The 25,218-nt window shown below is 38.8% G+C and overlaps 1 protein-coding gene across 1 annotated transcript in view; it reads left to right on the top strand.

Moving 5' to 3' along the window:
* The window catches only part of LOC123242903 (vomeronasal type-2 receptor 26-like), a 43,471-nt gene that overhangs the window by 4,768 nt on the left and 13,485 nt on the right, over window positions 1-25,218 (top strand). Inside the window, exons 2-4 of the mRNA XM_044671019.1 lie at window positions 1,616-2,419; window positions 4,373-4,600; window positions 22,829-22,952. Of these exons, the coding sequence (XP_044526954.1) occupies window positions 1,616-2,419; window positions 4,373-4,600; window positions 22,829-22,952 (1,156 nt within the window). The remainder of the gene's footprint in view (window positions 1-1,615; window positions 2,420-4,372; window positions 4,601-22,828; window positions 22,953-25,218) is intronic.

The following is a 25,218-nucleotide window of genomic DNA, read 5'->3' as shown; positions in this document are numbered from 1 at the left end:
CACTTTTATTACGTTAGCTCATCCTACCCATGAGCAATGTAAGGACGGGGGATGGGACAAAAAGAGCCAGAAGAAGGCCATTGGTGACAGTTACTGACAGTTGAGACCAGAGGGGATTCTGGGTAATTGTCCGGAGGAGGAAGAAGGAGAAAGGACTTCTGGTGGAGGACTGAGAGAGGGAGGAGGAGGACATCCCAGCTCAAAACCAGTCCTGAGGGCTTCCTGAGGATCTTTCTTTGGACATTTGGACATTGATACCCCAATTCCCTGGTCAAAGGCATCCCATTGCTTCTCACCCATTAAGACTTCAATCAACAAGGGGCAGCTGGGTAGCTCAGTGGATTGAGAGTCAGGCCTAGAGACGGGAGGTCGTAGGTTCAAATCTGGCCTCAGACACTTTCCAGCTGTGTGACCCTGGGCAAGTCATTTGACCCCCATTGCCTCCCTTACCACTCTTCTGCCTTGGAGCCAATACACAGAAGTTAAGGGTTAAAAAAAAAGACTTCAATCATCAAGCCAGCTAAGAGTTTGGACTCCATTTTGGGAGGGATCTCTTAGGCTCCTTCCCCCATTACTCAACCTTGCTGAGAGACCCTTTCTGGTCTCACTTACAATTATAGAAAAGGATAGTAATAGAAACAGAAGGAGAAGTGACAAGAGGGGAGACTCTTAGGAGTGGGAACCCCATAGGTTCCCACCCGAGTGAAGGACTCCATAGAAATAGAGAAGAGGGCACCCCCAAATCCCTCTGCCCTTCACCCCTTTCCCTAACCCCTGAATTGTGAAGAATAAAAGCCATACTCAGATAGCATTCCAGAGTGCCTGAGAGACAAGGGGGAGGGGAATCACAGCTTGGTATGACTGCCTCCATGTGGGAGCCAGACCAACCGCTGTGAAGCTGACTGACCTCGGGGGAGACTTGGCTGAACCCTGCTCTCATTCAGAATCAGTTTGGGGTCCCCCATACCTCATCTTACAGGGAAGCCTTGCCCCCAAATCCTGTGTGGCAGCACGACCATCCAGGTCACCCAGTTTGGGGGTGACACCCCCTTAAAGTCTCGGCAGTGAAGGGAGAACTAGAAGTGAGCCTCACCTTCATAGACTCTCTCTCCCCTCTTTCATAACATTGGTGTCTGGCTCTCTTTATTATTATAGAAATCAATGTTTTTCCAATTGTTTAGAACTAGTTTTAAATGTGTAGAAATTGTGTCTTATCAACAACATTCTTGAGAACACTCCATCATTGAAGAAAGAATCACTTCTTAACTACCACCATCTCCAATCCACAGTAATAATGTCAATTTTACTAGAAAATTGATTAGGGGCAACAAATAAGGACATTAAGTAAAGAAAAATCCTGAACTGTTTGGGGAAAATTCATGGAAGATTCAGAGAAGTGAAGATCTTAAAACCAATTGCATCAGTGCATTTTATCATCTAGCCATTATCTTTCAAGTGACCTAATCTTGGGGTGATAAGAATTTTACCCACAGTAGCCCACTCTATTTTTCCCCTAATGAGGCTGGGGAGATAGATTAATATATTGAGATTTGTTGGTATGCACCACTGCCCTATTCATATACCCGACTAAGACTGATATTTGTTTCCCATCCAGATGAGCTATGGACCATTTGATCCTGCCCTGAGTGATAAGGTCCAGTTTCCTTCACTTTACCAGATGGCCCCTCAGGATACTTCCCTCCATCTAGGAATTATGCAGATGCTACTGCATTTTGACTGGACCTGGGTGGGGCTGGTGGTCACAGATGACATGAGAGGTGAGAAGTTCCTTTGGGACATGGGAGAAGAGATGAGAAGGAGCAAAGCTTGTATGGCCTTCACAGAGAAGATCCCTGTCAGTGAGAGACGCCATGCTGAATCCCAGGTGGCTTTCATGCCCAGGATCATTGGGTCATCAGCCAAGGTGATCATTGTCCATGGTGATACAGACTCACTGATGATCCTGAGATATTCTCAGCCACCTATGTTTTCAGTTTGGAAAGTCTGGATTATTACATCACATTGGGATGTCACCATGAGACCTCACAATCATGATGGGGATGCTTTCCTTGGTGCTCTCACGTTTTCACATCAGACAGGTGAGATTCCTGGTTTCAAATCATTTCTCGGGACAGTCACCCCAGCCAAATACCCAGGGGACATTTTCCTTAAGAGTTTCTGGGTCTCAGCATTTGAGTGTCCAGATGAGCCAGCAAAACTCGAACGAGAGGACTGTTTCTTGAATGCTTCCTTGGAGATGCTGCCTTTGCATTATTTTGACATGACCATGTCTGGCCTCAGTTACTTGGTCTACAATGCTGTGTATGCTGTGGCCTGGGCTCTTCAGGAAATGCTCCAAACCAGATCAGAAATGAGATCTGTGAGAGATGAAGGATGCCTGGTGCCTCAACCCTGGCAGGTAATGAGCCCTACTCCTGAGTTGAATGTCCACTGGCATCCCTAGGCTTATAGATGAACATTCCTTGGTTGACTGAGTTTGCTTAGCATTGACATTTCCCTTACATCTCCTTGGCATCCCTAGGCTCACAGATGGACATTCCTTTGTTTTCTTACTTTGGCTTCCTTTGGAAGTCTTAAGAGTTTGTACACTAATGGCATTATAGATATATCATCCTACTAGGAACTTATCTATAACTGCAAAGCATTGTACTACATCTTTCCTGACTAATGGTCTGAGACTTCCTCTAGAGCTATGGGAAATATTTTCTGAAACCTGGTACCTAAGAGGGTCCTCTGAATCCAATGTAGAATGCATGTCAGTTTGGTTCTTAAAAAACAATGACTGAATTGTTAGTTGCAGAAACACAATGAAACATTACTGCCCTGTTTCTAACAAAGTAGTTCCACTCTCAAGTAATTCTTCCTTTTTCCCATTCTGTGTGCTCTAGGATAGAACCTAATACAAAAATCATTCTCCGTGCCAACCCATAATGGACCTCAAATATAGGCTTCCACAGAATGACTTCTCTTTGTGAGAAGTAATTGCAGCCTCAACAAAAAATCACATGGAGAATTAGGGATTTCATTTTAGAGATTAGGCTCCTAACATTCTATCCATTAATAGATCTGAGGTGCCCAGAGATAGATTTTAGAAGATTGTAGACTTAGATGAAACAAATTACATATTGATTTTCATTAACTTCTGGTTAATAGTCAGAATGGCTATTATAAATTAAAACAAGCATGCTTCTGAAAAGGGATCCATAAACTTTCCCATTAAGTAAAGAAGGACCATGATACAAAAAGGTTAGGAAATGGTGTTTGAGAAGAATCCCGTTCATTTCCCTAGTTCTAATCTGTGGATTCATTGGAGTTTGATAGGACTCTCACTTGTTCTTTAATACTTTACTGTCCTTTTTTAATGACACCCTTAAAAAAAACATCAAAATCACATTCTAATGACCCTTGCCTAATAGAATATTATCATGTTAGAAAAAAATAATGGTTAATCAAAACACATTGATGCCTTGACCAGAACTGACAAAGTGTGTCTCATTTCACCCCTTCAGTCTATCACCACTCTGAGAAGAGGGTCTGGTAGTTATCACCATCACAAATGGAACTCTGAAACCCTAGGTCTCTGGTCTAGAAAAGTCTCTTTGGGCTACTGGGTGAACACCACACACACACACACACACACACACATAAACACACACATACACTCTGCAACTGTTGGTTCCTTGTGTGTCATCCACATCATAGATCAAATGAGCTCAGAGGTACTCACAAGAGTGAGAGCTAAGATTGCTTGGCACTAATTGATGTAGAAATGGGCACTGGAGAAGAGGGAGATAATGAGAGACTTGGAATGAGAAAGGTTCAAACAAGTTCCCCATTGCTCATTCACTCAGTCCCCATCACTATCACTGAATGGATGAACAATTGAATGATACCTGTTGGTATATGATTTTATTTAAGTTGTTTTCATTTTTAAAATAATAATAGTAATAGTAGTAGTAGATAACATTTATATGGAAATTTATGGATTGCAAAATACTTTACACAGATTATCTCATAGAACTCCCTAGTACAAATTTAGCGTGTTCAAGGTGGCATGAGAGGGATGCATTCTCCATTCTCCACCAGTCTTTGAGTTTTCCTTCTTATATGAATCCTAGAAGAAAGCAGAACTTTTAAAATGATTAATTCTGTAATAATAACCCAATGGCCAGGCCTTCAAACTTCCACATCTAGTGTTTGAAGATTTAAAGGATGTTCTTAGAAAATATTTGTTGCCTGAATGAATGAGTGAATGTCAAGTGAGCATGTGACTATATTTCCTGCCTAGCCTTGGTCCTGTTGCCACCTGGGTGTGGACAAGAGGGAGTGACTAATCTCTTTTCCCATCTAGCTTCACTCCTCTCTGAGGAACCTTGACTTTAACAACACTGCTGGGGACCAGGTGGTTTTGGACGAGGAAAAGAATCCTGTGGCTAAATATGATATCATGAACTTTGTGATAATGCCTAATTATGAAGAAGTTCTGATGAAAGTGGGACAATTTGTCCCTCAGGCTTCACTTGGTCAAGATTTCACCATTCATAACGAGGATATATTTAGCAACTGGATTGATCTGAAGGTCAGTAAGAAAACTGAATATTGTTTTATGTTTCCAACCACTTAACTCCAATTAGGCCATCATTCATCCACCCTACCCCACCTCCAGCTATTTATCTCTTTGTCTTCATTGGAAATGCTGGGGAAACAAAGGAACAATTAAAATAGTAATGAGAGAAATATTAACTATGCCCATTATTATTTTAAATAAAAGTAAAACAAATAGATTTGTAAATATCAGGAGTATTTTGCAATGAACACATTCAAAGACATCTCATTTCTCAGTGCTTCAGAAAACTCTGGAGATTGCTGAGCTGGGGCCAATCTGTAGAGGCAGAAGGAATTCTAAATTTATTAGGAGTCCCTATAGTAATAAAATCAGAGACACAACCTAGCCTATTCCCCCTTTTCAATTTGTACAATATCAATGCTATACAAGGCCTATGATCTGAAGCCAGGAATAGAAAGACCAGCACTTTCTCACTAAAAAGGAAGAAGAGGATTGATAAACAACCTCAAGTACATTAGGGAGACAACATGAAAACAATCATGTACATAGAGGATATAGACAGGAAAAAATGGAGTTAATCACAGAAAGAAAACCTGAGGATGAAGTCATCAATATAGAATTTAATCACTGATTGAATTGATTTATTTCATTAAATTGGATGAATGTCCCAATGTACTTTTATTGTAAAAGGGAGAGGCTCTTTATGGGATTCTGATGGAAATTTAAGTAGGAAGATGCTAAGGATAACATTCTCCAGATTTTCAACAGTGGTCCCCCATGAAGAACCAACTGCCAAGTGGGCTACCAACTCTACCATTACATTTGGCCCTCTCTCCTATTGCCACACTTTGTCCCTACTTTGAGAGACTTGTAAGGGTGAAAAAGGGGGTTCATGGGTTCAATATATTAAAAGGTGGTGTCAGAGTATTGAACTATTATCAATCCTCAATTAATAATCTCAAGTCAACATTGACTTTTATGGAAGTTTATTTACAATTAGGAAGGTTGAAGGTAGGGAAATTGAGAGAGAGAAACTCTGGCCCAGACCAGAGTTCCAGACCAGGTAAGAATTTAGAGGCCCCAGCAGAAAAGCACAGAGGTTAATTAAACAAGGCTTGTAGCCACAAGGCCTTTTACAATTAGAGAGGCAAGAGAGGCCTCCCTGAGGGTAGAGCCTCCAGAAAAGCCAAGGGAAGAGAGAGAGATAGAGAGAGAGAGAGAGAGAGAGAGAGAGAGAGAGAGAGAGAGAGAGAGAGAGTCAACCTAACTTACCCATGTGACAATTCAAAGGGAAGTAGTCAGAGGTCCCACCAGAGTCTCAGCATTCCAATACTCCTCTATGAACCAGAAGAGGTTTTCACCAGATGCTGTCTTCCACCAAAGACCTCAGCTGACTGAGGACCTTCTCCTTTTAACGGGTTCACTTATAGGTCACTTCCTGTTCCTCCCGCCTTATTTGCATGTCCAATCACAATAGACAATTCTCATAGACTGCCTAGGGGGCGGGTCAGTTGATTACCTCAAAGAATTAGAGGTGTTCTCACCTTTGGTGATTAAATCTAAAGATGGGCAGTGTAGACTTAATCTAATTATCAGAGACTCAGCTGTTGGTTGCCAGTCTAAATATTTTTTGCAGTGAGGAATTATTTCAGGTAATCAAACCTTAATGGAAAAGACACCAAGTATTTGGATTTAACTCAATTAGAAACTGTAAAACTAAGTTTTGTTAGAGACTCAAAATTTAGATCTTGAATTCAATCAGTTTAGAATGCCAAAAGTGATCTCATGAATGATTTCTACTTAAAGTTGGAGATGCATTCAACTGCATTATTGTTATCTGACTAGCAGTAAGTTTTGTTTCAGATTTTATGTGCTTAATATAGTGTTTATTTTTTTTTCTAAAATTTGTCTTGTATTATGAATTCTGGGAAACAAATAACATAAATGCTGTTAATTGAAAAACAATACCCAGAAAGCATTATAACTTTGTCACTGGAAAAGTAACTTCTTTTTTCATCTAGATGCTGTTAGATTAAAAATGGAGTTTCAGAATAATATGTTCAAAATTTTTGAAAAATTGTTAATTGCTTTTTAATTTAATTGCTTTAATATTTTGCATTAAAATGGTTAATAATAATAATCATTTACTGTCTGGGTGGGTCAGTAACAAAGATCTCTTATATAGTCCTATGTAGGGTTTAGGAGTTTCCATTCAGGCAGGGTCATAACATCTTAACTGTCCTTCTGAAAGAATATTGTAAAATACTAAAGTAATGAAATTTTGAGAAACTAGGACCACTTCCAGTTAAAGTGAGGGGACTTAAAAGTTTGATTATAGTAAAGAGTGAGTTTTGTCTGAGATTATTTGACCATCACTTATGAAAATTGAAATTATCCTGTTAATGAACATTCTGAATTAAAGTTCTGTCTTTGGGCCAACTCAGTAACAACTGAAATAAAACATGGGGTTTGGGGGATGGGATAGGATGCTATTTAGGCCAGTATCAGAAGAGTAACCTGGATTCTGGGAAGGCCACCCAAACACAGGCCTGGCAGAGGCAGACACTGAGATGAGACACACACCCACTAAGATGATATCTAAAAGTTGTTTAATTATAACAAGGGAAAGGTAAGAAGGTATTGGATAGCTTAAGCTAAAGGTATCTGTCTAAACCCCACAAGATCTAAATGTCCTACATCAGCTTTTTGTAAATCAGCAGACTCTATAGTTGACTGATTCATAACATACACTGGAGCATTTGGGGCTGCATACTTTGCAGTTACATCAGTTCTATAATTTCCTTTAAAAACTGAGTCTCTACCACAAGTATGACTTCTGCAATGGATTATCGCTAGCTATTTTGGTTTCTGGATAGCATCCAACAACTCAGTTATTATTTCTGCATGTGCAATTTGTTTTCCTGATGCAGTAATAAAACCTCATTGTTTCCAGATCTTTCCTGTTGCCTGATATACTGAAAAAGCATACTGAGAATCCGTATAGATATTAGCACTTTTACCATCAGCTAGAAGAAAGGCTTGCTTCAATGCCACTAACTCTGCACCCTAAGCACTAAGATTTCTAGGTAATGAGCCACACCTCAGAGTCTCAAATTGTGTGACCACTGCAGCACCAATATAATGAATTCCATGACATGAATATGAATAACCATCAGTGAACAATACCAAGCCTGGATTTTCAATAGGAGTGTCTTTCAGATCCATCTTAGCCATATCCACTAAATCAAATACTTCTACAACTCGTGTAATGGTTCACCATTTTTTGGTAAATCAGGAATAAGTGTAGCTGGATTTAATACACTACACCTCCTCAACTGGATGTTCTCACTACCCAGGAGAATAATTTCATATTTAGAAATTCTTTTATCTGAAAAAGCTTGAATACAAAATTTCCTCATTAGTTCTTCTATGTTATGTGAACAGTATACAGTAGTCAATGGACATCCCAAAACTAAATCTTCCAACTTCTGAACTAACACAGCAGCAGCAGCTACCTCTCTTAGACAAGGAATAATACCTGCAGTTATTGGATTAAGCTGACAACTATAATACCCAATAGGATGATATGTTCAGGCTTACCTTTCAGAGGCTCAGGTTCTGCATTCCTGTTCAAATCTGTAAGACACTTCATTATTTCACTGTTATCAGGTATCCACTGTCTACAGAACCCAGTTGTTCCAAGAATGGCTCTGAGTTGCTTTTAGGTCTTTGGAGCAGTCAGTTTTTAGATATCAGCTATTCTTTTCTGTGTGATACTCCTTGAACCTACTGATAACACAAAACCTAGATATTGTACTTTATGCAAAACCCACTGTAATTTTACCTTGGAGATCTTATATCCGTGCTTATCCAATTCTAACAAAATAATCTTGCTATCACACACTTTTGCGTTTGGGGAGAGAAGAATATCATCCACAAAATGTGCCAATTTACTCTCTTTGAATTGTATAATTTTATAGTCTCTATTTAAAATTTGTAAAAATTGACTTGGTGAATCTGTAAACCCTTGCAGTAAATGAGTCCAGGTCCATTTGTCTTTTCCCACAATCCCCAATCCTCATGAATTAGAATTGAGAAAAAAGCTGAGCATAAGTCTACCACAGGGAAATATCTTGCCTGACTTAGAATAGAAGAAATTATAGCAGCTAGGCTCAGTACAACAGGATGAGTTTTGATCACATAATCATTGACAGCCCTTAAATCTTTAATAAAATGATACACAGAGGGGGCAGCTGGGTAGCTCAGTGGATTGAGAGTCAGGCCTAGAGACAGGAGGTCCTAGGTTCAAAACCGGCCTCAGACACTTCCCAGCTGTGTGACCCTGGGAAAGTCACTTGTCCCCCATTGCCCACCCTTACCACTCTTCCACCTAAGAGCCAATACGCAGAAGTTAAGGGTTTTAAAAAAATGATACACAGGTCTGCCATTCTCATCCAACTTTGTCTTTTTAATAGGAAAAATAGGTGTATTAAATTCTGAGAAGCAAGGAATGATGATCCCTTGTCCTCAATTGATTCTTTAGTCAAGGGATATTGAGGTATACAAGGAACTGGTCCTCCCTTAGTCCTCACCCTGACTGGAGTAGCTGATTTCAATAAACCCACATCTGTAGAAGACTTTGACCAAAGATCTTTAGGTATATCCTCAGGTATTGGATAAACTGAACCCAAGTCACCCTCTGTACTCACTGAATCTAAGAAAAGCATTGGAAAGACTTTCAGAGATTCTTCTGGAAGATGTAATGAAATATTTCCAGTTTGTGTACAGGGGATTGTAGCTCTCAGTTTACACAATAAGAGACTTATTGGGCATTCTGGCATACAAAGAAATGCATGTTCCACAGATAGTGAACTTAAAATAATCATTTTTGGTTGTAATTTTGCTACTCTGAGGTTTTCCTGTAGTATCTATTGTTATATTTAAAGGAGGTCACTAGTATCTATTTGAGGTAGTAGAAATGATGTACAGAGAGAATAGGATGGTATTTCTCCTTTATAACATTTGCCCAGGCGGGATCCTTCAGGTCAAAGAGATTTATCCCTTCAGGACCCACCTGGGGTTAATTGATATATTAATTGGGCTCTTCAGCTGGGATAACGTTGATATTCTGACTGCATTGACTCCCTTCCCAAAACAAGCTTTGAAACTGATTTAGGAAGGTACTTTAAACTTTATAAATATATATTAATAAGAAAGATAATGGTAAAGGATTGAGGTGATAGGAGACCCTATTTAAATTGCTACTAATGAAACTCTAACTGCAGGCAAATGAAGAAACAATGTTAGCTTCCCTCTGGTTCAGCCTGGCCAGGGCTAAACCAGAGTAGGTAAATTGCTGGGAAATCTTCAGCTTCTTCTTCTGTAGATCTTAAGCCTTAACAGTTGAGATATATCCACCCTTTCCACCCTCTTCTTCATCTCCTGCCCACTTTCCAGATCCCTCCTGGGCTCTGGGAAGCCTAGTAACTAGATGATGAAACTCCTAATATATAGGGACAGTAGACACCGAGGTGGTGGTCAAGTACAGGTTGATAACGGTATATCAAAGACAGGAAGAGCTTGCAGAGTAGTGTTTGCACTCTCTCACTCCAAGACCAGGATCCACAATGATCTCTAGCCTCAGGACAGGTAAAAGACCCAGAACTTCTCCTCAGGGTTCTCAACCAACCCCTCCTGCCTTTCACATGCCTGTCTGGGAACATTCTATCCAACTGACTTATATGTCAATCATTGAATGAACTTCAAGCTCCCAGAGATTCAATATAACACTATTACTTCCATTGTACAAACAGCTCTACAATTTTCAGGAAGATTTTGTAATACTGATTTACTCACTTTCATGTCAACCAGAAGATAATAAATCTGGTCTTCAGTAGTCACAGACACATGTGATTCCATGTTATTTGGTGGATGGAATGTCTCCAACACAGGAGCTAACACAGTAACATCAGTACAAAGCTCAGTCGTCATCTGTCCATCCAAACACACATCTACTTGAATTGCATGATATTCTCAGGATTTTACGTCTTTATCACCTTCTTCAGATTTGACACTACTCTCATTGATCCCCTTAAACTACTTTAGTTCCATTGTTCTCCTTTACAATCACATTTTCCTTATCCATTTTACATTTTTCATTATTTGCCCTTATTACACAATCATTAGAATTTTCAACTATTTTTACATCACAATTTTCTTTTTCCTCACATTTATTAACACTAATTACATTTTCATTTGTTTTAATTACATTGTTTACAGATTCATTAACTTTATCCCCATTGCATTCAATACCATTAACCTAAAATCCATTTTTCATTGATTCACCCAATACTTGAGAACTCCAGGTACACCTGCATAATGAACATACCCCTTTGTTCTGATCTCCCTTCTGTCCACTAACTACTTGGCTATATATTGGTCTTTCTCCTGATCTTACCCAATCCTGCATTGCATTGAGATCTGGTGCTTGAGCTCCTCGGCAACATGCATTAGGATAACCATTTGAATTAATCTGCCTTTGATAATTATTCCCATTATTGTTCCATCCATTAATATTCTGTCTCTATCCATTATTATATGAATTATTATAGCCATTTCTTCTATCTAGTTGCCTGGAGAATTGTCCCCTATAGTGACAATCTCTCACAAAGTGTCCAAAACGAATGCATAGATAACACCTCTGAGCTCCAGATCTCCTTTCCCTGGAAACATACTGATTTCTAGATTGCACCAATCTTAATGCTGCAACTGCTTTCACTTCTTTAATTTTGCTATCTTTTGCCCTTTCATTTGCCTCTTTCAATTGTCTCCTTAAACCCTCAATTATAGAATCCTTATCCTCATTAGTTTTATCCTTATAAGCTGTAAACACATATGTAGCCTTTCTATTTATGTCTTCCAAACTCAGTAACTCCCACTTGGACAATTGTTTTTGAAATTTTTCTTCACTATAGAGAATGCATTATTTACAAATAACCTTTTAATGTGTGCAGTTGTTTCTCCTGCAAGCACACCTAATCCTAATTGAAATTCTGCTACATCTGTCAACTAGTCTAAAACACTTGCTGGTAACTCATCAGTATTCTGTTTTACTTTCTCAAACCTTGACTATGCATCTGGTCATCTAGAATTTCTTTCCATCACCTCAATTATGGATTCCCTTGCCTGTTTTCAATTTCTATAATTTGGCACTGAGTTTAAATCTAATTCCTCATAGTATTCAGGCCATGGTGTCAAAGGAGGATTATTTCTTGTCTGCTCTATGAATTGTTACCTCTCTCTTTTTATAAGTAATTCCTCCATAAGCAAAAAGAAATCCGCATAGTCAGGAACATAGATTCTTACTGTCTAATTATTTTATTTGGTTTGTCAAAGAATCTTGGTGCTTTCCTCTTAATCACATCTAACTCTGCAGCACAGAACCGCTTGTGAGACTTCAGATGCAAAACTCCATGTTCAGGTGAAATGAGAGGCATATCTCTTAAAGGGAACAAGGAAGCAGGATTTTTGATAACTGCCTCTGTTTCCCTTTCCAGCCTATTGGGAGTTTTAGGTTTTATATCACTTCCCTCTGGATTTTCAACACCAAACATAACAATATTCTTACAGTCAAAAATCAATATTTTTACCATTAACATTATTATACATCAGATTTTCATTAAAATATTTTCCCATCATTTCCATTTTTGCTTGCATTAACACCATCATTTGTTTCATCTCTGAATCCTTGAATGTCCAAGTAACCACATTCTTGATTTTACCTAGAGTCACAATAACCATCCATCTATACATATACACGATTGCAAAACCCATGCAAAGAATCAGTACATATGAACATACACACTTCATTAATAGTCTCATAAAAGGTTTCAGAAAGTCACAGTCAAGCAGTGTATAACAATACTCAGGAAATACAGTAAACACCAGATATGGTATCTACATTACACAATTATAGAACATTTCTATTATTCCCTGTACCATGTTGACAACCATACAGGAATAAGGAGGAAATAATACTTCGTAAACAATTGGTTGCGTGAAATTAGAAGCCACAATTGTAAAATAAAGCTCTACTTAAAACTTACAATTATCAATTTCAGCACTAGTTAGTGGACAGAAGTGATAGCCTTTAATAGATAGGTGTCAATATGTCTGACTAGTTGATTTCAGCACTTGGACAGCTGCCTCTCCAGCACAAGCTAGTCCCTTGTTAGAGCTTCTCAAAGTTCCACAAACTGTCAGGTCAGTAACTGTCTCTCAGAACCTCTGCACTCAGGCTTGAAATCAAGATTCAGCCTTGCCCAAAACCACTAACACTAAATTCAGTCCCTTTAGTTCACCAACTGAAATAAAAAGTGGTATTTTGGGGATGGGATAGGATATTATTTAAGCCAGTATCAGAAGAATAACCTGGGTTCTGGGAAGGCTACCCAAGCACAGAGTCAGACACTAAGATGAGACACACACCTACTGAGATGATATCTAAAAGTTGTTTAATTATAACAGATTCCCAAAGTGGGCGCCACCACCCCCTGGTGGGTGCTGCAGTGATTCAGGGTGGGTGGTGATGGCCACATGTGCATTTATCTTTCCTATTAATTGCTATTAAAATTTTTAAAAATTAATTTCCAGGGGGCTAAGTAATACTTTTTCTGGAAAGGGGGCGGTAAGCCAAAAAAGTTTGGGAACCACTGAATTATAACAAGGGAAAGGTAAGAAGGTATTGGATAACTTAAGCTAAAGGTTTCTATCTAAACCCCACAAGATTTAAATGTCCTTTTAACAGGAGTCTGTGTGGAATAAGCTACACCGAGCTCACCTCTATATCTAGGGACCCAGACTCTAATATAAATATCCTACACTAACCCAAACAAACCCCCTTTTATTGGTAATGGAGGTAATTAGACAGCTGGGCAGGACAGGGCCCCAAGAAGAGGTTTGGATCCAAAAAGGACCCCAACCAAATTCTCACTGACAGATGGCTCAGCTGTACAGGATCACTCAGGAAGCTCAATAGATGTTTCAATCAGGTAACAGGGAAGCAGGTAGGATGGAGAAGTCCAGATATACCACAGCCAGCAAGGGAATATATCCAGTCTCTCTCTTCAGGTAAAGAGAAAATGAAAACCCACAAGCTAACTGACTCTCCCCAGTGGAATTCTAGAATTCCTTACTCTGCTGTCCCATGCCTCTGCTCTCTGCACACATACACTTCACTTATAACACAATACACCTTAGATTCAAATATTTCATTTCTGCCTTAGGGGTTCATTGGCGATACAGATTGAAGCCTTACTATAGTTAGAATGTTTCTGGGGTTTTGAGTGGATTATCTGTGTATATGTGAAACTCCAGATTATAATTATCCTTGATTCATAAATAAAGGACATGTGAGATGTCCTTGAATGTGTTCGTTGTTAATTATTATTGCATCATGAGAAATGTAATAACAACATCCTAGCCTTAAGCTATAATTAGTGAAATTTTTGCTATTTGAGTTAAAATCTCCTGAGACCATAATTTGACATTCTGAGTTTTGATTTCAAGTATGATTGTCTGAATTGTAATCAAGCCAATATTTCACCATTCAAAAGAATGGTATGTGCTATGCAAAGGAGATGCAATCTGGAAACTGCTACAGGTGGATTTGTGTACCTGGGAAAGTTGAGGGGATGATTTTGAATAGAAAAAGATTGGATCCTCTTGATTCAGCTTCTTTATACTGTTTATTCCTTTCTAAACAGAAAATTTTCTAAGATAGTTAGAACTTAGTTCTAAAATAGAACTAAGTGAATTGTTATGGCCTTAGTCAGTATCTTGAAAGGACATCCTTAATATTCTCATAGCCATATTCCTCCCTTTTCCTTTCATAACAAATTTCTATAATCATATATACTCAAAAAAAGAAGGATAGAATAAACTTGTTAAAAGTTTTTTTAACTTAATGGAATAGTAAACTTTGAGAAAGCAACAAGATTAGACTGCTAGAAATCTAAGGACTGGGATATATGTAAATGATTGACTTCCAAATGTTTCTAATGGGAAATATAAGCTTTAAATATGTGTTTTAGTAATGAGTTTTTTAATTGGATTAAGAATTTTACATATAAGATTACATTAATATTTATAATATTTATAAAGAAATTTTGAAATTATCTCTTCCCTATTTTAAAATCTCAAATAATATTATGGGACAGAAGAGCTAATTTTCCAAGTCAGGGCCTTATTGATCATTTAGCCTATTAACGGCATTGTCCATATCAGTTACAGATTTTTGGTAAAGATAGAAAAACCGAGTACTATATAAAAACAAATTCTCTGAAGTTTCAGGTGAATGATGGGCTCTTAATTTGATGTTTTTAGAGCTCTGTTTTTAATAGGATTAGATCTATATGATCTGACCTGACTTTTGCCACATAAACTAATTATTGGAAGGCCATTCTGATTAAATTTTGTCACATTTCATCAAAATTATATAACACTTTATCACTAACAATCTTTAGGAACATTACCTAGAGTATTTCTACAAGTTTTGGTTGGGTGAATATTAAAAGGTTGGTTGCTAGGGGATTGAATAATTGTCAATCCTCATTTAAAGAATAACCTCAAGTCAAAATGACTTTTATGGAAGTTTACTTACAAATGAGGAGAGGAAGAAGAAATAAGGAAATGAGAGAGAGGATAAGATAGGATAAGTAATCTAACACACTAGGTAATTTGCTCTGATCCCCTACTTCAATCCAGGTAGATCTAATTAACCCTTAGCTGAGGAAAATCCTGCCTTGATCACCAAGGCCAGAAAATCAGAGGCCTGAAGGGCCTCAGAGGCAAAAGAAGCAAAAGCTTCAGTCACAGACTCTTTTTGAAACAGAAGTTCCCTAAGAGAAGTTCAGGAAGATTTAGTCTTTACACTCACCACTTGGAATTCCAAAGGAAAGATTTAAGAAGAGTCTCACCAGCTTCAGAGCTCCTCCAAGTCCTGGTCACGAGCCAGAAGAGCTCCTTCAGGTCCCGTTCACTAACCAGAGGAAGACTTCAGCTTACTCACCTCTCTTTTTAAAGGGACCTTTTTTGTATCACTTCCTGTGCCTTTCTCTTGGTTTGTGTTTTCAATCACAACAGATGCTTTTCTTAGGACTGCCAAGGAGGCAGTCAGTAAATTCTAATTTGTTACTCACTCTAGCACATGTGGGTTACAGACCTCCCAACTTGTGAGTTAACTGAAGATGGTTTCACCTTTGCTAATTAAATCTAAAGATGGACAGGGTAGATTTAATCTCATTGTCACAGGTGTTTCAAGGTTAAATGAACCAAGGAAAGTGATAGTCATTGCTCTCCTGGCCTGTGCTCTGATCTTTAACCAGAAAGAGACCTGATTACCTTTCAATAGAAAGGTTGGGGTTGGGTTTTTTTAAGGAATACTGAAATTTTTTTTATTTCACCATCTAAATCAATTACTAAAACTTAACTGAAGAGTTCAAGTCCTGTTCTAGTCTGGCCTCCTACTTGTGTCAATAGACATCATCAGACTGAAGAAGAGCAACCCTTGGTGACCTGAGATTCATTGTTCTGGCTTATGCCATTGTTAGTGTGCCCCTCTATAAGATGGACACCCTACATAATCCTACCACCAGTCTTTCACATTTGTTCCTCCCCTACTAATAAATAATGTATCTCCTTCCCTAACCCTCTCCCATCTAGTATAAATTCAAAAGGGAGGAAAGGAAAATCAATACTTGGTGCTTGTTGCCTTGGAACTGAGATCAGAGACACTGCTTTCTCATGAGCAATCAAAAACACTCTTATCCACCAACAGAACTTTGGCCAGGGTCTCTGCTCCTCTGTGGTCATAAGTTCTAATGTTCCTCTTCACCCTGGAACCTGGAACCTTGAATCAGAACTATATCCAATACCAGCACAGGAACCCCTTTAATCTCTTTCTGACTCCCTTAACATCTGTAGGTTGAGAGTTCCTGAAGCTGATCCTGCTGCTGTACCTCCTTCCAAGGCCCACTGCTATTATTGTCATGGCATTCGCTGCACTCCACGTTTACCACCACCCCAGTGTCCTAAGTTATCTTGGGCTGGATAAACATCTCACCCCAAATTTTTGTTGGATCTGCCAAGAATGCAATTTGATGCATTAATTTAAAGTTGTTTTGAGGCAAATGTTGGGAGAGTTCAACTGAGTTTCTCCAAGTACTTTGCCATCTTGGCTCCTCAATAAATGTTTGTTAATTGAATACTATGTTTATGTCTCTGTGCTAGTTATGAAAAATGAAAAACCAAAAAGCAGGAGTAAAAGGTTCCGGGTTAAAATGGCAGCAGAGTAAAAAGCAGCTGCTTAACCTCTCCTAACTGAAAAATATATAGGACTCCTCAAGGGGACATAAAAACAAATCCAGATGAACAAAGGGACCCCACAACAGGGCGCAGCATTGAAGGTACGTGGGATTGGGGCATTTCCATGCTATAAGGGGGTGAAAAGCTCTACTAAAACGCGAGCTGAGCAACCGCTCCTCCACAAACACCACCTACAGTGCCAAAGCCAGTGCATAAGGGTTAGAGCAAATTTCGGGTACCCATTAAGTCCTTGGCAGCTACCTGGGGTCACCAGAACCTGTTCCTAAGAGCAGCAAGACTTAAGACCCCAAGAGGCTAAATAACGCACGGACTTTGAATACAGAGCTCGAGCTCAGGCATGGTCTCAGCTACAGATGCAGATTCTGAACTCAGGCACGGACGATGGGTAGGGACCCAGTACAGAGGGGTACAGGACTGTGGAAGCAGTGTCCTGAGACTGTTAAAGGAGCTTCGGGCAGAGGAACAAGCAAGGGGACCACCAGGAGGCTTGACCCTGAGAACAACTAGACCTGAGACATCAGGAGCCTAAAGAGCACAGACAGACCCTGGGTGTGAGAATAAAGCTGAGAGGGTACGTGGCTCACAATGGCAAGCCAGAGACAAGAACCCCAGAAGAGAAAGATCAAGAAGAAATCTTTAATACTTTACAACTTTTACACAGAAAAAATCCAGACAACAGAGCAAACAGCAGAGGAGAACAAACAAGTAATCATATCCAAACCTTCCCAAAAAAATGAAAACAGGTCACAAGCTATTGAAGAGTTCAAATCTGAGATTATGAGAAAGATGGAAGAGAACTGGCAAGAAAATAACAGTTTAAAAGGCAGAATTTTGCAATTAGAAAGTGAGGCTCAGAAATCAAATGAACTGATAAGCAAATTGAAGACCAGAAATGACCAGCTGGAAGCCTTGAAGAACCAAACAGACCAGATTCAAAAGGAAAACCAAAAGATTATAGCCAAAAACCAGTCTCTAAATACTAGAATTGGGCAATTTGAAAAAGATGCCCCAAAATGAAAAGAATTAATAAGCAAATTGGAGACCAAAATCAAATAGCTGGAAAACAGGATAGACCAAATAGAAAAAGAAAATCAAAAGAATATAGCAGAAAACCAGTCTCTAAAGACAAGAATTGGGCAAGTAGAAGCCAATGATCTCTCAAAGACAACAAGAACAAATAAAGCAAAGTCAAAAGACTGATAAAATAGAAGGAAACATGAAATATCTCACTGAGAAATTGACAGATCAAGAAATCAGGTCTAGAAGAGGTAATTTGAGATTCATTGGTCTTCCTGAAAAAGCAGAAATTAATAGAAATTTGAACTCCATACTAAAGGAAATTATTCAGCAAAATTGCCCTGAAGTACTACAAGAGGGCAATATAGACATTGAAAGGATCCATAGATCGCCCTCTACACTAAACCCTGAAAAGACAACCCCAGGAATATAATAGCCAAATTCAAGAGCTTCCAAGTAAAAGAAAAATTTTACAAGAAGCCAGAAAGAGACAATTCAGATATCAAGGATCACACAGGATCTGACAGCCTCCACACTACAAGAACACAAGGCTTGGAATAAGATACTCAGAAAGGCAAGAGAACTGGGTCTACGGATCACCTACCCATCAAAACTGACTATATACTTCCAGGGGAAAGTATGGGCATTCAACAAGATAGAAGAATTCCAAGTATTTGCACAGAAAAGACCAGGACTAAATGGAAAGTTTGATATCCAACCACAAAACCCAAGAGAAATATGAAAATCTAAATAATAAACAGGGGAAAGAAAGAAAACTCTTATTTTTAAATTTGCCTCTTTAAGGGCTTCAGTAAGATCTAATTATTTGTATCCCTATGTGGAGAAATGTTATGTGTAATTCTCTGTAGTGAACTCTATTCACTATTATAGTATCCACTATTATAGTAATTAGAAGAATTATTCAGAGGGAGAGGTTGGAGTATTAAATGGCCTAAGATGATGATGGGGTGGGTGGGAAAGAGGGGGATGAATAGTAGAGAACACCAAGAGAAACTTGAATGAATAAGAAAAATAGGATATTCTCTTACACACAAAGAGGTCATGGGAAGGGGAGGGGATGAATACTATTATAAGAAGGAGAAGAAGAGAGCATTAAGAGGCAATATTTAAACCTTACTCTTGGTGGAATTAACTCTGAAAGGGAAGAGTAGCTATATCCATTGAGATATAGAACTCTATCTAACCCTACTGAGAAAGTCAGAAGGGATAAACCAAGGGGAGCAGAGGAGTGGGGAGATCATAAAAGGGAGGGGAGGGGAAGGGAGACAGAATTAATTAGGCCTTAAAAATAAAAAGGGGAATAACAAGGGAGAGGGTAGAAAGGATAGTAAATCAAGGGAGGGGACAAGGGTTACTGGTTTAAAACAAATCACTGGTTTAAAAGGAAATAGCCTAAGAAGAAGGGGTAGAAGTAAGAGAGGATACCAAAATGTTGGGGAATACACAATTGATTATAACTCTGAATGTGAATGGGATGATTGATTATACTAAATTAAAAAGCTTTTGTACAAACAAAAACAATGCAAAAAAAATCAGAAGGAAAACAACAAATTGGGAAAAAATCTTTATAACAAAAAAGTCTGATGGGTCTAATTACTCAAATATATAAGGAGTTAAATCATTTGTATAAAAAAATCAAGCCATTCCCCAATCGATAAATGGGCAAGGGACATGAATAGGCAATTTTCAGATAAAGAAATCAAAACTATCAATACGCACATGACAAAGTGCTCCAAATCTCTAATAATTAGAGAAATGCAAATTAAAACAACTCTGAGGTATCACCTCACACCTAGCAGATTGGCTAAATGATAGTAGGGGAGAGTAATGAATGTTGGAGGGGATGTGGCAAAATTGGGACATTAATGCATTGCTGATGGAGTTGTGAACTGATCCAACCATTTTGGATGGCAATTTGCAACTATGTCCAAAGGGCTTTAAAAGACTATCTGCTTTTTGATCCAGCCACACCACTGCTTGGTTTATATCCCAAAGAGATAAAAAGGAAAAAGACTTGTACAAAAATATTTATAGCAGCGCTCTTTGTGGTGGCAAAAAATAGGAAAATGAGGGTATGCCCTTCAATTGGGGAATGGCTGAACAAATTGTGGTATATGCTAGTGATGGAATATTATTGCACTAAAAGGAATAATAAACTGGAGGAATTCCATGTGAACTGGAAAGACCTCCAGGAATTGATGCAGAGTGAAAGGAGCTGGGCCAAAAGAACACTGTACACAGAGACTGATACACTGTGGTAAAATAGAATGTAATGGACTTCTGTACTAGAAGCAATGCAATGATCCATAACAATTCTGAGGGACTTATGGAAAAGAATCCTACCCACATTCAGAGGAAGAACTACAGGAGAGGAAACACAGAAGAAAAGCAACTGCTTGAACACATGGGTTGAGGCGGACATGATTGGGGATGTAGACCCAAAAGTACCACACCAATGCAACTATCAACAATTTGGAAATAAGTCTTGATTGATGACACATGTCAAAACCAGGGGAAATGCGCATCAGCTATGTGGGGTGGGGGTTGGAGGTCGGGGGGTGAAGGGGAAAGTAAGAACATGAATCATGTAACCATGATAACTTTTCTAAAAATAAAACGAAATACCCAGGATCAACTAAAAAAAGAAAGAAAAAACAAAAAGCATCTTTGCCATCAAAGTCAGGTACCAAGTGAATAAACATTGTTATACATTTCTATGAGAAACATATTAGGATTATCTTTTCCAATTCTAAATCAGTATCATTAGCTCTCACAAAACAGCAAAACTTCCACTCTGTAGGACACAGGTAGGACTTTGATGTACATTTGATTCAGCATTTGTTGTTAAGATCTTGCTGATGGACATTGTTCTAAGATTGGGGTACCATTCAAAATTGATTCAGATAAAGGGGCCCATTTTACAGATAGCATTCTTTAAAGTAAATGTATGAGAACTTGGGGATCTCAGCAAAGTTTCATGTTCTGTACCATTTGCAAAGTTCAGGTCAAGTAGAAACACTGACTAGAGAAATTGCAACCATGACAAGGAAACTTTGACCTGAGATGCATCTGAAATGGCCAGACATCTTACCCCTAGGGTTATTCTATGTCCGAACAAGACCAAGGACTGATATTGATGTGTCTCCATTTGAAATGTTGTATGGTCAACTACCTTTGCAAGCAAAGAGGAATATAGTTAGGGATAGCCTGATTTCTAGGGTTTGTTGAAAGAAAGGAATTTTGAGAGAAGCACTGGGAAAGGATTCTGGGTAGAAAGGAATTGTGGGTCTACAACTGGAAATTACTGAACTTCACTTCCTTCTTGGATTTTGACCAAGCTGGAGGGAAGGTTTGTCTCTGCCTACAATTCCCATCAAGCTGAAGGAGTTTTGTTCTAAGAGATTCCCCCTGGGAAGTCAGGATTTTCATGGAGAAAATCTTTGATATCCAGGTAGAGGGTTTGCTTGGAAGAAACTAATTTCCCTAAGACCAGTCTTCATCTGACAGTGATCCATCTACCAGAATTCCTATTGGCTAAGGTAATTCAAAGTTTTCCACCTATAACTTTGAGTTACTGTAATGTTATTTGGCATTGCAATATGAAAAGCAGATTGATTGACAGTTAGCAGTTTGGAACTTAGAATGAACCAAGCTTGGCATGTGCAAGGGCAAAGTCAATTGCTGGGAGGACTATAAAAGCAGGATTTGGACTAAAGGAGGTCTCTCAATTTTGAGAAGGGCTTTTGGTGGGAGGTCTTGGTTGGGCTTGGGTAGGCCAAAGATCAACTTAGGATGCCAGCAACCAGCTCTGATCACTATCATACTCTCAATCCTGTGTGACTCTATACTATATATCCTGATTAATTATTCATCAAGAAGAAGCAATACCAATCATCCTGATTCAGGTTAAAACAGCCTGGCTTTGCCAGGTGGAATTTGGCAGGCAAGCCACACCTGTCAAGCTTGAAATCCTGATTACCTTCAATTCTCATAGCATCTGATCATCTATAGCTTAAGCCAAGCATTTCCTTTACCCCTCTCTCCTTCAGTTCCCTGTTTCCTTCCCCTAAGTCTGTTATCATTAAATCTTAAACTCACATAGGTGAATGTCATTCTTTACCTGGAGGATTAACAATCATATCCTTGGGTATTTGAAGAAAGAGGGATTATTTCTGATTGAAAATTAAGTCACAGTCAAGTAGTGTTTATCCACACCTTGGGCCAGGATAGGGACTTAGAAGAGCTGTGTAATCTGAACCACAGTTTCTTCACTTGACTACTTATTCTGAGACACTGTTATACTAAAGTTGGGTGTAGCAGTTTCTTCACAAATATTCCTGTGGGGTCCTTAGTGTTTCACTACCACAACTTGGTGTTACACTTAAGAATTTCCACACTCAGCTTCAGCTCCTCATACCATCTGAGGACTCCATTATTATATAACATTACTTAGTACAGCAGCCAAACCTAGAGGTTTTTCCCCTTTCTTTCCTATTAATTTTTGGTATTAAGTTAGATTAAGTCAGATAGCATTTTAGGGTTTCTTAGATAGCATAGGGAGGATTAAGCAGGGCCTAAAGAAGAAAACAAAGCCTCTCCTTTCCCAGGAGACTTAGAAAGTTGGGTGGAGTTAGTGTGAATAGATTTAGGGCCATACCTACCAGTTCCTTTTATTCCTTTTTAAAATTAAACTTCATTTGTCATAAGTCAAGGGTTTTGTGCTTCATTGGCCCTGGGAAGTTCCTGGGTGGGTTGTGATATCTAACATCCCTCTAGTACTCTTCCACAATACAGCAGTCTCTTCATTTTATTGCCTAGACCCTTCAGGCTGTGTGCACTGAGCACTGTGGCTTTGGATTCAGGAAAATTGCCCAGGAAGGGGAACCCATCTGCTGCTTTGACTGTGCCCAGTGCCCAGAGGGAGAGATTTCCAACCAGAGAAGTAAGTGTTTGAGCATAACCATGAAGTTGCTGGCCTGGGAGACAGGAAGAATGATGTTCTTAATAGAAATAGGGAAGATAATGAGATTAGTAGATTTTGATGTGAGGGGGACCTTTAGGGTTGCTCTAATATACATTCCACTTATATTAGTGATGTGGAGCATTTTCCCTCATCTGCTGATAGTTTTGATTTCTTCCTCTGTGAACTAGTTGTTCATATCCTTTAACCACTGATCCACTGGAGAAAGATAACCATTTTCTACCAGTTCGTCTCCTGTGGCTAATATACATTCCTAATTCACTCTTTTAAAAAAACACAGCTTCACCTGCCACTCTCTGAAGTGATCTCTTCCTTTTCAGTGACAAGCTGCTGCTTCTAATTTCTCTAATTACCATCAGGCTTCTTATCCCATTATACTACTGGAACATTTCTATAGCTTTTGACAGTTGACCACTCCTCTGATCCTGCTAGAAAATTATAACCTCCCTTGTCTTCTGTGACACTGCTTTCTCCTAGTTCACCTCTTATCTAACTACTGCTTTCCAAACTCTTTTGATGAGTTTAATTCCACTAAACCAGCATTTATTAAGTACCTAAGATATGCTAGGGACTGTGCTAAGAACTACAGAATATAGTTACTGACCTCAGGTTCCTGATTGTTTATAATCCATCTCCAATTCCATCAGTAGAGGGATCTGGCCCATCTCCTCTCTCCATACCCTCTCTTGGGGCTCTCATCAACTCGCAAAGGCTCAAGAACAATCACGATTCAGATTTCCAGGCCTTTTAGTCATCTCTAATTATTCCTCTGAATTCTCACCTGCATTGCCACTTTTCTGTAGGACATCTCTTACAGAATAGCCCTTCAACAGCGCAAAGTCAGCATGCTCAAAATGAATCTTACTATCCCCTAATCTGCCACTTGTCCAAACTTCCCTTTTCCTGCTGAGAACACCACCATCCTCTCAGCTATCCAAGTTCATAATCTCAGTTACATTTTACCACATTTTCACATTTCTGAAAAATAAGTCTTTATTAGGTTTTTTTAAGCCAGGCCCTGAAGCACATTCTCTAATATCACTTCCCAAAGGGTGAACTATATGATAAATTGTATTTAAAAGATAAAGGAAAAATCAGCATTACTGATCAATACATTGAAAAAGTCTGAAAATACATGCAATGAACACCACTCATATCCCTGTCACCTCTGCAAAAGGACAGGATGGGAGTGTTTTATCTCTGTTTTCATGTCATATGTGCTTTCTATAATTTAGCAGCATTCATTTTTGGCCTTTTGGGTTGTTCTTTCCATTCATGGTTATTGTGTATATTACTTTTTTATACATTAATCCTGCATTACAAAGTTCATGTAGACCTTTCCATATTTTTCTGTATTCCTCACCTCTGTCATTCCTTTTCTTTAAAATAAACTTTATTGATACCTTTAACAAGGTCCAAACCAGTTTTACTCTTCTTCCTTTTGAGTTCACCCTGTCCAAAACTGCTAAAATAATCTTTGCAAGTCATAAGTATCGTCAAATCATGTCTTTACTGATAAACACTTGATCTATTATATCTAGGATAAAATTTAAACCCTTTAGCTTAATGTTCAATATTCTCTTACAATTCAAATCCAACCTGCTCTTCCAGCCTTTCCATTTCATGGGTTCTCTTTTCCTTCCAAACTGGACTACTGACTATATCTCAAATTTTACACTCTATCCCTTGCCTCCTGACTTTGTACAGGCTGTGCCACATTCCTGGAACAGCTCCCATTGCTCTCTTCTGATATCCTTATCTTCTTTAAGTTTCATATAATCTTCTTTTTACTAAACCTTTCCCAGTTGGTTTTCTTGCATTCATTTGAGTATATGTTGCATCTCACCAGTAAAGTAAACACAAAATCCCTGACAGTAGAGAGCGTTTTGTTTTGTTTTATTGTATTTCTCCATTGCCTAGTACAGGACCTTGGAAGTAGATTTTTAATGATTGCTTACTAAATTGCAGATATGGACAATTGTATGAAGTGCTCAGAAGATCAGTATCCAAACAGAGAGAAAGATCGATGCCTCCCAAAGGTAGTGACCTTCCTCAACACTGAAGAACCTTTGGGATGGACTCTGACCTGCATGGCTCTTTCCTTCTCTCTCCTCACACTTCTGATCCTCATCCTCTTTGTCAAGCATCAAGACACTCCCATTGTCAAAGCCAACAACAGGGTTCTCAGCTACACTCTCCTCATCTCTCTCATCTTTTGCTTCCTCTG

Source organism: Gracilinanus agilis, chromosome 3 (assembly GCF_016433145.1).
Source record: "Gracilinanus agilis isolate LMUSP501 chromosome 3, AgileGrace, whole genome shotgun sequence".
In the NCBI taxonomy this organism is placed as follows: Eukaryota; Metazoa; Chordata; class Mammalia; order Didelphimorphia; family Didelphidae; genus Gracilinanus; species Gracilinanus agilis.
This window is presented reverse-complemented; position numbering and strand designations above follow the sequence as displayed.